This window comes from Fundulus heteroclitus, chromosome 1 (genome assembly GCF_011125445.2).
Source record: "Fundulus heteroclitus isolate FHET01 chromosome 1, MU-UCD_Fhet_4.1, whole genome shotgun sequence".
In the NCBI taxonomy this organism is placed as follows: Eukaryota; Metazoa; Chordata; class Actinopteri; order Cyprinodontiformes; family Fundulidae; genus Fundulus; species Fundulus heteroclitus.
In genome coordinates, this window is record NC_046361.1 from 43,802,149 (window position 1) to 43,815,183 (window position 13,035).

The 13,035-nt window shown below is 48.9% G+C and overlaps 1 protein-coding gene across 4 annotated transcripts in view; it reads left to right on the forward strand.

Moving 5' to 3' along the window:
- si:ch211-169p10.1 (FERM domain-containing protein 4B) overlaps positions 1–13,035 on the forward strand; it is a 29,014-nt gene that overhangs the window by 965 nt on the left and 15,014 nt on the right. The window contains exons 1-7 of one of the 4 annotated variants that reach the window (XM_036143959.1): positions 6,573–7,954; positions 8,201–8,350; positions 8,419–8,537; positions 10,311–10,438; positions 10,549–10,662; positions 11,200–11,344; positions 12,661–12,717. In XM_036143959.1, coding sequence (XP_035999852.1) covers positions 8,504–8,537; positions 10,311–10,438; positions 10,549–10,662; positions 11,200–11,344; positions 12,661–12,717 — 478 coding nt within the window. In that variant the 5' untranslated portion in view covers positions 6,573–7,954; positions 8,201–8,350; positions 8,419–8,503. Of the gene's footprint in view, positions 1–6,572; positions 7,955–8,200; positions 8,351–8,418; positions 8,538–10,310; positions 10,439–10,548; positions 10,663–11,199; positions 11,345–12,660; positions 12,718–13,035 lie in introns of those variants that run through there. The other 3 variants (XM_036143946.1, XM_036143952.1, XM_036143963.1) reach the window with 3 other exon arrangements.

Below are 13,035 nucleotides of genomic sequence, written 5' to 3' on the forward strand. Positions count from 1 at the left end.
ATTCCCCCATGGTTCCTCTATGGTTCCATTTATGGTTCCCCTATGGTTCCATTTATGGTTCCCCCATGGTTCCCTTTATGGTACCCCAATGGTTCCCCCATGATTCCCCTATGGTTCCCTTTATGGTATCCCAATGGTTCCCCTATGGTTCCCTCATGATTCCCCCATGGTTCCTCTATGGTTCCATTTATGGTTCCCCTATGGTTCCATTTATGGTTCCCCCATGGTTCCCTTTATGGTACCCCAATGGTTCCCCTATGGTTCCCCCATGGTTCCCTTTATGGTACCCCAATGGTTCCCCCATGGTTCCCCTATGGTTCCCTCATGGTCCCCCAATGGTTCCCCCATGGTTCCCTTTATGGTACCCCAATGGTTCCCCCATGGTTCCCCTATGATTCCCCCATGGTTCCCCTATGGTTCCCCATGGTTCCCCTATGGTTCCCTCATGGTTCCCCCATGGTTCCCCCATGATTCCCCCATGGTTCCCCTATGGTTCCCCCATAAAGGTACTAAAGGTACTAAACCTGCCATAGCTACATCCATCATGGATATCACACATTTTTTATTTTAGTCCTGTAAATAGGCTGCAGTTGTTTTTTTTTTTTTACTTTTAAACTTGAATATTTCATCTTATTTTTACCTGATTATACCATATTATCAATAATAATGCAGTATTTGCTCTGGTATTTACTTTTCCCTCTTTCTTCTTGGTGTTTCTGTAGAAGTAACTTTAGATTAGACTAGCCTGCTCCTTCAGGGTTATTATTATTATTATTATTAAATCTTTGCTGCTGTCACGCCGGCATTTCTCCACTGTGGGACAGTAAAGCAACTTCTGATCTCTTAAAAACATCAAACGCTGCGGTTGGAGATGTTTCATGTCATGTTCTGGAGGAACGTGACATCATTTGTTCTTCAGGGAATTGCCAGTGATGGACGGAGGCCCTCCATCCTGCCTGTTGGAGAAGTTCTGATGTTCAGAGTCCAGGTTCTGACACATTCCATGTTCCTGCTCTGCTCTTCCTGGGAACCTGGCAGAAGATCTCCTGCATCAGGGGCATCAAAGCGTTCCTTCATGATGTATCTCTCTGGAAAACATGGAGGAACCACAGTTCTGCCTGGAGACTGTCCGTACGCGTCTGCATATTTCACTCTGATCCACTGATGGTGGTTCTAGCTGGGGTTCTGGTGCGGAACATGCTTTTTGTTGACCCCCCCCCCCCCCCACCCACCGTGTCCTCCTACTGTTCTCTCACCAGATCTGAAGACCTGCTGCTTGTTGTTTAGCAGAACCTCAGGTCCCTGGAGAACCAAGGCAAGAGTCAGCATCAGTAAAGGAACCGGGCTGTGTTCTGGACAAAGGAGGAACCGGTAAAATGGACCAGAGGTTCCTCAAAGCGTCGTCATGGAAGCAGACCAGGGTGGGTTGAAAGCAGCTGATGGCGCCGTGTGGAGAACCACACTCAGCTGATCAGCGTCTCCCTGGGAGATCACCGAGATCCCTCCAGATCTCCGCTTAGCGCTCACAGTCTGAAGGTATGGAGGCCCTGTGGTTCTGGAGGTCAGGGGTGCGGTTCTGGAGGTCAGGGGTGCGGTTCTGGAGGTCCGGGGTGCGGTTCTGGAGGTCCGGACGCAGCCGGGCTCTGCTGCCCCAGAGGTGATCTGAGCTCACCTGCAGCTGAAAACTCAAAGGTTCCAGGAAGTGAAGTTCTCAGGGCGCCATGTTGAATCAAGTGTTTATTTTATTTAACTGTATATTATCTGAAAACTTCTGATTATTCCTGGACTTTTATGGTTCCGCTCCAGGTTTGGGCCAGATTTAAGTTACTGGAGCCATAGAACCACATTTCCTCCCCTCTGGTTGTGAGAATAATAAAGACACACCTGGACCAATCGTCATTATTTGGTCGTTTCCTCTTCCGCCTTTGGTTCCAAATGGACCCGGGTACCGCAGGATATCTGGAACCAACCGTGTTGTTCCGCAGCGCTAAGAACCGATCATGGACCCGGGTACCGCAGGATATCTGGAACCAACCGTGTTGTTCCGCAGCGCTAAGAACCCATCATTCAAAGTTTCTCTAGTCAGCTGGGAGGAACTGTGGTTCTAAGACGTTAATAACGTGTTTGTGGTGAAAACTGGGGTTCCTAGACCCAAAAGCAGCAATCTTGGTTCCGTCGGTCCATGAATGTTGTTCCGTTTCTCTTTGAGGCCAATCAGTGAGTTCTTTGGTCCGTATTAAACTCTCAGCTCACCTTCTGATCAACACCTGGGATGTTCTTGCTGACAGGTACCTGGAGACCTTTGATCACCCGGAGCGGATCCGTTGGAACCGGACTTTCCTGCCGGTTCTGCTACAGCTGCTTGGAACGATCTAGCACATAGAAAAGTGCTTTTTGTGACTGGAACCGACGGCGGTGTGAGCAGAACAGCAGAACCGGCAGCAGGCAGACGGTTCTGCGGGTGGAACGTCCCTGCTGGGGCCGTGCTGCACGTGATGGAGGTTCTCATTGTGTAGTTGTGTGCTGCTTGTCGGTTCTTTGGTTCCGCGCTCACATCAGAACCACCGTGATGTGTTGCTGGAGCTGCCGCAGTGCCTCTGAGCCTGGGAGCAGCTCTGTGTGTGTGATGGATGTAGGTCAGGCGTATTTTCTGCTCGGCAACAACACAGAATCCCAACAGCCCGTCCTGAGCTCTGATTGGCTGAGAGCTGCAGCAGCCAGCCAATAACCTCTCACCCCCAAGCATTTGGTGTGTGTGTGTGAGAGAGAGGTTTCTCCTGCTCTGTGAGGTCCCTTCAGACCTTCGCTGACCCGGTTTCAGAACCGGGTTCTGGGTCAGCTTACTCCCAGAACTTGCTGCAGAGAGAGGCCGAAGCTCTGGTGTGCTCATGGGTTCATAGGCAGAACACACGCCGCTGGGTTTGGACCGGGTCTGAAAAGGCTCACACAGGTTCTGTCAAAGCTGAGGAGTGTTCTGATAAATCCTGTTTCTCACAGGGAAGTTCTGACTTTGGTTTCAGTTTGTGGTGATAGTTGCGGTTCTGTCTGATAAGTTCTTCTCAGAACCTGCAGGTTCTGACAGATGGTTCCAATCTGCTTGGAGACCTTTAGTTTGAAGTTGTTTGGGTTTCATGGTTCTGGTTCTGCTGGTCAGTTTGTGAAGAATAAGTGTTAAAATGTTTTCATTAGTTTCAGTTAAACTCGGAACAGACTGGAACCTCAGCACTGAGTCCAGAACCATTCAAAAGGTTCTGCTGTGAGACCGAAGTGACGAGTACTGATAAATAAACCAGAACACTGAGTCGGATTTACGTCCAGATTTTAAATAAACCCAGGACCAGAGGAGAGAACAGGTTTGAAGAACTTTGACCCGGATCCAACAGCTGCTGGATGTAACAGAGGGAACCTGCAGAACGAGGGAACCTGCAGAACGAGGGAACCTGCAGAGGGAACCTGCAGAGGGAACCTGCAGAACGAGGGAACCTGCAGAACGAGGGAACCTGCAGAGGGAACCTGCAGAATGAGGGAACCTGCAGAACGAGGGAACCTGCAGAACGAGGGAACCTGCAGAGGGAACCTGCAGAACGAGGGAACCTGCAGAGGGAACCTGCAGAGGGAACCTGCAGAACGAGGGAACCTGCAGAATGAGGGAACCTGCAGAGGGAACCTGCAGAACGAGGGAACCTGCAGAACGAGGGAACCTGCAGAACGAGGGAACCTGCAGAGGGAACCTGCAGAACATGACTGAGCGGATCTCCAGAACCAGAACGTCACCACAGCTGGTTTTCTTTGCTAAATGAGCTTTAAAAGGAACACATCCTGCTTTTCTGGGGAGGGTTGGCCTAGTGGGGGGGGGGGGGGGTTGGCCTAGTGGTCAGAGCAGCGTGCTTGCACTCAGAAGGATGCAAGTCCCCGGTTCGATCCCCGGTCCCGGCACTCTGGGTCCCTGAGCAAGACCCTTAACCCCAGATTGTTCCCCGGGCGCTGACTTCCTAGCCTTGTGAGACCATCCTGATCTCGCGAGCTTTCAAGGTTTCACTCGCAGATCAGTCTGGCTACTCTCCGTTAAAGAAAATTTGGAGCCGTTCACCAAACGAACGTCCAATCAGCGTTGGCTTTGAGGCGGGTTGAGGTGTGACGCAACGGGAAGCGCGTCAGTTCAGTCTAAAGAACATGGCGGCTTCAGCCGATGAAACTAGCGTTAGCGTGGCTATCGAGCAAGTTTATCGGAATTACAGAGTATTTCTCTGCTGAGCTAACGAGCCTTTACCTGCAGCAGCAAGAGTAGCTTGGCTTGTGGTTGTGTTTTCGTCGTCGCTCGTAACAGAGCGACGACGAATCTGATTGGTTCATTTGGCCCGTCTATCACCAACATAGGCCAATCAGCTAACCAGTATTTTCGCCCCTTCCCAAAATTACTTCAACGGAAGGTTTCCAGATGGATATGCAGAGCAAATCTATCTGGCGGAGTCAGGTAACTGACTTCCTCCCTGCTGTAGCCTGAAAGCCCCTCCAGTTCCCCGGTTCTGAGGAGCGTCTGAGAGCGACTCGTTCTGGTGCTGTCTCTTTAAATCTAACGCGGGCGCTTCAGTTTATCCCTGCCTGGTTTAACCAGTAACCAGTAACCAGTAACCTAACCCTACTGCAGATTAACACCCGTAATGAGCTGCTCAGATAAAAGTTCCAACGCAGAGAAAGGTTGAGCTTTTGGAGTTTCTAATGTCTCCGGTTCTGGCTCCAGCGACGAGTTTTTACGAATTTCAAAGATTCTTCATGTTCTACCGTGTTAAACTTTTTTTTTGGCCACTCTGGCTAAGACTACACATAACAGATAAACACGAATAAGGGCTACAGTGGCGTTGTTTTATTCACATCATAGCATGCAAAAGATTAAAAAATAAAAAAAGGTGAAGATTCAAAGGTTTGTATCAGAGTCTGAGGGCTTTGGTATCAGTCCCTTTGGAAGAATTTGGGTTTAATGTTAATTATGGGTCATATGGGTCATTATCAAACAGTGACGCTAATGAAAAATTAATGCTAACCATGGTATGACAACCAATAATGCTTCATTATTAATCAACATGGTTATGAGTCTAACTCAGCTCCATCATTTTTATTTCATTTTTTTAAATAACCATTTTTGGGCTTTTTGGTTCTGTCCAGTGTTAGAAATTTGAACTCATTGAAGGACCAGGTGGAAAAATAAGTCTGAATGTGATTTTCAGGATTCCAAACAGTAACCAGGTTCTCCAGGTTCTCCAGGTTCTCCGTTCCCGAGGTGCTGCTCAGACAGGAACCTGCCTTCACTTTGAATGGAGCCACCAGGCGGCAGTAACAGCAGCTGGTGCTGTACTCAGATGCATCATGGGAAATGTAGGAGGAGGAGGAGTTTAATGAAGTTCAGCTGCTGCAGCTCAGAGTGTGTTGGTACCAGAACACCCGGGCTGTTCTGTACTGTTCTGGTACCAGAACACCCGGGCTGTTCTGTACTGTTCTGGTACCAGAACACCCGGGCTGTTCTGTACTGTTCTGGTAGCAGAACACCCGGGCTTCTGGTTCCTCTCTGGTTCCTTAATCAGAAAATTTTGCTGGATTCTGTCTGAAGGTCGGTTCTTCTCCTTCTCTGAAGTGCTTTTATGAGCTTTTTAGTTTTTTATCAGGTTTAGGAGCTTTTTAGTTAAAAACAGGTAACCAAGGCAACAGCCGGTAACCATGGCAACAGATGGTGAGCTGCAGACTGAAGGTTCTCTGCAGACGTTCTCTGAACCATTTTAAACTTATTCTTTAATTAAACCGGCAAACATGGCGGTTCATCTTCTTAATCACAGTTTACAGCTTTTAACGGCAGATCGATTTAACTGAACTTTTTATTATTATTGTTTTTAAATTAATAATCTGCGGATCAGTTCCATAAGAACCCAAAGCTATCTCTGGGCGGGGCTTTTATTTTGACGGTGTAGAGGAAGTGGAGGTGCAGCAGCAGGGTCAGTCTGGCCTGGACCAGCCTGAGCCGGACCTGTTTGGTTCTGTCCCGGTTCTGATTGTGACCTGAAGATTCATACGCGGGTCCATGAGGACAGGTGTGCAGTGCACAGGTGGAGCTGTGCTCACCATCACCTGCTCCTCGTTTCTGCTTCTCTAGTTTAAGGTCCAAGGTTCTGACGTCAACGAGCACGGCCGATTCTAGGATCGGACCGCTCGGGGCCCAGGGCCCCCAGCGAGCAGCCACAAAGAACATGATTTAATTTTAGAATACTTTATTAGTCCCAGAGGAAACTGTGAGCAGCAGCTCCTCCACAAACCCAGACGGTTCTGGTTCTGAATCACCAGTGCATGCTAATGAACCTGATGAGAACCATGGAGCCTGCAGATTTAGAGGACGGCTCCCAGAACATCAGAAAGAACAGAAGTGAAGCCAGAGATGTGCGGTTCTCATTAACTGCGCCTTTAAAGGAGAATCCAGCACTGGGACTATTTCCTGTTTCCTGATCCAGAATTTAAGACTGAATCCTGACTGACGAAAGACTTCTGGCTTAATGCCGGTCTCTCCGTAGCGTTTCACTACGTGTTTGACATCAGAACAGCTTATCTGGACCGGATCCTAAAACAACCCGATATTCTGTTGTCTCAGATTTACGCACAGATTCTGGTTTCCAGATCATTCTCCAGTTTTGTTGTTTCCACCTGTTACTGTCTTCGCTCCGACTGAGAGTTTGATGTCCAGATTCAGGAGTAAGTTGGATCTGTGTGAATATTAAAGCAGCACTGTGGAAGTTCTGACCCAAGTTTTAGCTTAATTTGAGTCATTCAAAAACTCGCCTATGAAACTTGAGAGGTGCAGATCCGGCTCTGAATGGGTCATGTGACCTAGAGCGCCGCTGTAACGCACTCTGAGCTCACCTTACATCCTTCTGCTTTTCTCATCCTCGAGCCAAAATATAATCCAGTAAATACGTCACAGACCTGCATGTCAGCTCTTCTCCTCTGTTGAGGTTCCTGCAGCCTTTATGGAACCTGTTGTCTCCTCCGTCCTTCTCTTCCACGGCTCCTGGAGCTCCCCCTCCCTCTCCCTCTCCCCCTCCCTCTCCCTCTCCCCCTGGCTCTGCCTCCTCTTCTCTCTCTCCGTTTCAATCAGAGACTCTGAGGGTATCTAGAGGGGAATGTGGCCTCGTCTTTAAACTCCATGACTTCTCAGTTTGCTCTGCTACCAGACTCCAGAACACGGAGGGAGGCTGTTAAAATCTGGGACAGTGCAGTGCTGTCAGTGGCCTTCAGGGGCGCTAGACCTGGAAGTTAGGGGTTTACCGCCCCCTGGTGGCTAAAAGTAACAGTGCTGCTTTAAATCTGCGCTCTGTTTTTATTTTAAAATAACTGAAAGGATGTTCCAAACAATTCAAGGAGGTAGATTAACGCCAGGAAGGAGACAAGCTCAGTTTCCTGTTTCAGACCAGGACCCAGAAATCTGCAAGAAAACCGGACAAACTCCACCAAACCAGAGCTGAGTATAGAACCCGACCCAAACTGAACTTTCAAGAGCCAGAGCCAAATGAAGCGAACCTCAGAAAAGTTCTTAGTTGGTTTTATGGTGGATTCAGAACCCGGTTCAGGTTAATAATGTCAAATGATTCTGTTTCTGACCCGGCTCTCAGTCCTGTCCCCCTCCTTCCTCTCGGCTCTTTTCCTGACTCTTCGTCACTCATTTCCTTCTTCCTGTTTCCTGCGGCCAGTTTCCTGTTCCCAGGCAGCTTGTGGAGCAGCAGCAGCTCGCCAGGCTCACCGGACAACCGAGGAATACCTCTGGTCTGATTTTTGACGGACGGATCGTAGATAAACGTTCTTTTCTTCATGTTTGGATTGAAGTTGTTTTGTTTTGATGTTGAGAATCCTGAGCTCAACTAGAAGCATCAGCCCACCGTAGCCTAGCTGCTCCACTGACAGATCAAGCTGGTGTCAGGTGGGTCCGAACTAGCAGCTTTTCCCCTAAAAGGGGCCGACCTGAGGAAGCTCTCTGCTTCTGATGATGAAGAACAGATGGAGGAGGAACTTCAAGGTTCCTGTGAAGTTCAGATGCAGTGTTGATACTTGATGTCAGCAAGAACATCGTGTTCCACTGACGTTTGGGGGAAAATCTGATTATCTCCGCTAAAACTGTATTAATTCTGATATTGTGACTCCTCTTCTTCTGTGGTTTTCCTTTCAGGTTAATTCCCGGAACCCTCCTATAGAGCACAATGGGAGCTACCTGAGTGCCTCACCTGAGCGCCTCACCTGAGCGCCTCACCTGTGGCTGCGGCTCAGCCTGTTGGATGGCCACAGGTCTGAACTTCTGGAGATTCAATGAAGTCAGAAGGTGGGGAACACCTGAAGACGTTCCAGCAGGTATCCAGCGTTGTTGATCTGGTGTTGGTGTTTCAACAGGTGAGTCAGGGTCTGTGGACAGGTGAACCAGGACTCGAGTGAGGAGGAGGACGGAGGACGTGGGGTCACATGGGGTGTACGTGCCATGGAGGTCAAAGGTCAACTCATTTTAGCACCTGGTGAGACAAAGGAGGAACTTTTATTGTGCGGATGGTTTAAACGGCGTCCTACTCCAGTGAAAACCCAAACTGTTCCCCTAAAACGTTGTTTTCATTGTTCAGCAATATTCTGCCACCTTCACACCTGTACTCGACCCATACCTGTAATTATTATTGCTCGTACCTCTTATTCTCTCAGCATCTGTCATTTCTTCCTATCGTCAGACCCTTTCCAACATGTCAGGAATGTCAGCCCTCATCAGTAAATCTGACTCTATCCCTGCAGCCCTGCTTCTCGTCTCGCCTTCCCTTCATAACTTCTGTTATTCACTCCTTGCCCACATGTTCCCACTCTCCTTAAGGTTTCAGTTAGCACCCCTACAACAGAAAATCGGGATCAGATCGTAGCAACTAGAATAATCTCGGCCCAAATATGCCACAAACGACCAAAGGCACTGCAACAGAAAAATCCTGCAAGAACCAAACAACACGTTGAAAAAGCTACAAAGTCGCTCTAAAAGGTCTGCCAGGCCACCAGGGGGAGCCGATCACCAAGACACACGGGATCCGGCCCTCAGTCAAGACATTGATGTGACAGTAGTGCAGGAGTTAGCGAGTTTGTCCTGCAATTGGCGGGTTACCAGTTCGATTCCGCGCTCCGACCGTCTCTGCCGTTGTCTCCTTGGGCAAGGCAGGGAGACTAACCATCACCTGCTGGCGGTGGTCAGAGGTCCGGTGGCGCCGGTGTCTGGCAGCCTGGCCTCCGTCAGTCTGGTCCAGGGCAGCTGTGGCTGCTAGCAGAGCTCACCACCGGCAGGGTGTGAATGGGTGCAGCGCTTTGGGTCTACTTAAAGTACGAGACATTTAATTTACCGTCACAACAAGAAAGTTCAGGTATGTTTTCGCTCGTGTCTTTTTTTTAAACCTGTAATCGTTTACAGTGTCATCCATCAGCTTATGTAGGTCGTTGATATCAGCGTCTTTACCAAGTCCCTCTACTCCTCCTAGTGGTCTGGTGCAGGTCTGTTTTTTACAGTTTGCAGCTGTTTTTAACTTGCTGTTGTCTTTAATACTTGCATCATTTTTCTTTCATTTTTTTCTGGAATTGCAGCATTTTTGTCGGATGTGTTTTGTGTTTTAGAGTTTGTGTCATTCATGTGTCTCCAGCGTGTTTGTTGTGCATTCAGCTGTGCGTGTTAAAACTTCTCACGCCGTACCCCTCAGCAGATTATCCTCGCATGGCGTCACTTCCACCCACCCTGACTGGTTCTACTCCTGTCTTCCTGTCACTGCTGTGCCTCAGGGCGGTCCTAGGACCCCAACTCTTCATCATTTATCTTCTTCCCTTGGAAATGTTTTCCTTACATCTATCATTTTCATTGCTACACAGATGACACCCAGTAGACCCAGTTCTGGACTCCAGCTCTGCTACATCACCTCCTTGTGTCAGAATTAAAGTTTTGGTTTAATTAAAAGTTCCTAAAATTAAATAGTGATTTTATTGAGCTCATTATTTTAGTAACAAAAGTAGTATTCTCTCTCCATTGACAGCTCCATAGTCTCCCCCACACCTGTGTGTCAGCCTCATTATTTCAGAACTGCTTCATATAACACATTTGGCTTCATTTTATTTTATTTTTTCTAGTTTTTATTTGTAAAGTGACCTGGAATTTATAACAAGAGCTTGTACATAAAATGTATTATTATTATTGTTAAATCTGTCTGTCTCCCATGTGTCCCACTTGAGCATCTCTTTTCTCATATGCATCTCAAATCTGACTCACCTGTGTGCAGAGCCCCTCACCTGTCCAAACAGGAAGCAAAAAGAGCGAATGGCTGAGCTGCAGGAGAGGAGGCGGAGCCTGCAAGCACTGTTGAGCACACGATTGGCTGAGCTCAGGCGGATCTGTCTCCAGGAGGCGGTGAGTGATGTCATAGCAGAAAATAAACTGCGATGGGTCCAGTCACGGTGTGCTGCTGCAAGTTCATGTGATGTAACATGAGGTGTGTGTGCTGCGCTCTGATTGGTCAGGAGTTGACAGGTGCAGTCCCCAGTGACTTCCCCTTGGAGGCGGGGGAGAAGCCACCCTGCATTCGTCGACGAGGTGGGACGTTCCGTCAGGGAAACAGGAAGTGTCGAGTGGAGGTGAGCAGCTGCGTGACGGTGCGTTCAGGTGATGATGGGACACCTGGGGACCAGCTAGCTTTCAGGTTCTGTGTTCTGGTATCAACACGTTTGGAGTCTGATCAGAACTGGAGGCGTTATTTGTTGTGTTCAGAATGTCCCGTCACAAAGAACCATCTGGAAGTGACGCCTGGTGGTCCAGATGGTTCTTCACCATCACACCTGATTACAGAACCACATCAACAAATTTACACTCCTGTTGAGGCGACCAGACAGAACTAACCGATAACAGAATCACAAACAGGTCGAGGATTGTCGTGAGGACGGGCTGTGGGACAGAACCGGGGGAAATCTGAAGGTTTAAGGTTCTGTTGTCCTGATCCAGTCAGTATCTGGACACGTCACTGCAGAACCTAGAGCAGAACCTAGAGCAGAACCTAGAGCGGAACCTAGAGCAGAATTCAGCCCATCAGCTGGTTCACTGCCCCGTATAATGGACCCGGGGGTCTACAGACGTAATCCGGTTCTGATCCGAAACGTTCTTTCTTCGTGTTTTAGCAGGATGAAGACGGTCAGCGCGCCAAACCCAGAAAAACTTTATTCAGTGCAGCTCTGAGGAAACACAGCGACTCTGAAAACAGCACGCACACTCAGACGCACACGCACCACGGCAAGAGGACCGTGCACAGAGGCTGCCACACAGGTAACACACACAGGTAACACACACAGGTAACACGCCCAGGTAACGCACACAGGTAACACACCCAGGTAACACACACACAGGTAACACCCAGGTAACACACACACAGGTAACACACACACAGGTAACACACACACAGGTAACACACACAGGTAACACACCCAGGTAACGCACACAGGTAACACACACACAGGTAACACACCCAGGTAACACACACACAGGTAACACCCAGGTAACACACACACAGGTAACACCCAGGTAACACACACACAGGTAACACACCCAGGTAACACACACACAGGTAACACACACACAGGTAACACACACACACACAGGTAACACACAGGTAACACCCAGGTAACACACAGGTAATACACACACAGGTAACACACACACAGGTAACACACAGGTAACACCCAGGTAACACACAGGTAACTCACAGGTAATACACACACAGGTAACTCACAGGTAATACACACACAGGTAACACACACACAGGTAACACACACACACACAGGTAATACACACACAGGTAACTCACAGGTAATACACACACAGGTAACACACACACAGGTAACACACACACACACAGGTAACACACAGGTAACACCCAGGTAACTCACAGGTAATACACACACAGGTAACACACACACAGGTAACACACACACACACAGGTAATACACACACAGGTAACTCACACAGGTAACACACAGGTAACACACACACAGGTAACTCACAGGTAATACACACCCAGGTAACACACACCCAGGTAACACACACCCAGGTAACGCACACAGGTAACACACACACAGGTAACACACACAGGTAACACACACACAGGTAACACACACACAGGTAACACACACACACAGGTAACACACAGGTAACCCACAGGTAACCCACACACAGGTAACCCACAGGTAACACACACCCAGGTAACTCACACAGGTAACACCCAGGTAACTCACACAGGTAACCCACAGGTAACCCACACAGGTAACCCACAGGTAACACCCAGGTAACCCACAGGTAACCCACACAGGTAACCCACAGGTAACACCCAGGTAACCCACAGGTAACCCACAGGTAACACACACACAGGTAACACACACACAGGTAACACACACACACAGGTAACACACAGGTAACCCACAGGTAACCCACACACAGGTAACCCACAGGTAACACACACCCAGGTAACTCACACAGGTAACCCACAGGTAACCCACAGGTAACCCACAGACCACCGCTGCCACTGTTGCTGACAGGAAAGCAGACCCTTCCTGCCGTTATCCTGAAGCTTTTCTGTCTTCTTCCAGACGATAATGTGCGATCAGAGAGCAGCTCGGCGTCAGACTCAACAGGAAACGACAACGGTAACAACCTCACACAGGGGGGGGGGGGGGGGTTCTGGTTTCAGTCAGGAGAACCGGACAGCGTCTGACGTTCTGTAAACATCAGCCATGGTCAGCTGGTGTTTTGCAGTATAGCAAACCAGGAGGTTCTCCAAAGAACCAGAACCTTGGACTGAAACAGAGGTTAAAGAGGTGCTCCAGCAGAAATCCTCTCAGACCCTGGTTCCACCATAAACAGCTGTAGAGTCGAATGTGAAGCGTTTCCTGTTATCGTGCTGAAGAACCCAGAGATTACAGGCCCAGTGGTTCCAGAACCCACCGTTCTGGTGGATCATAGAA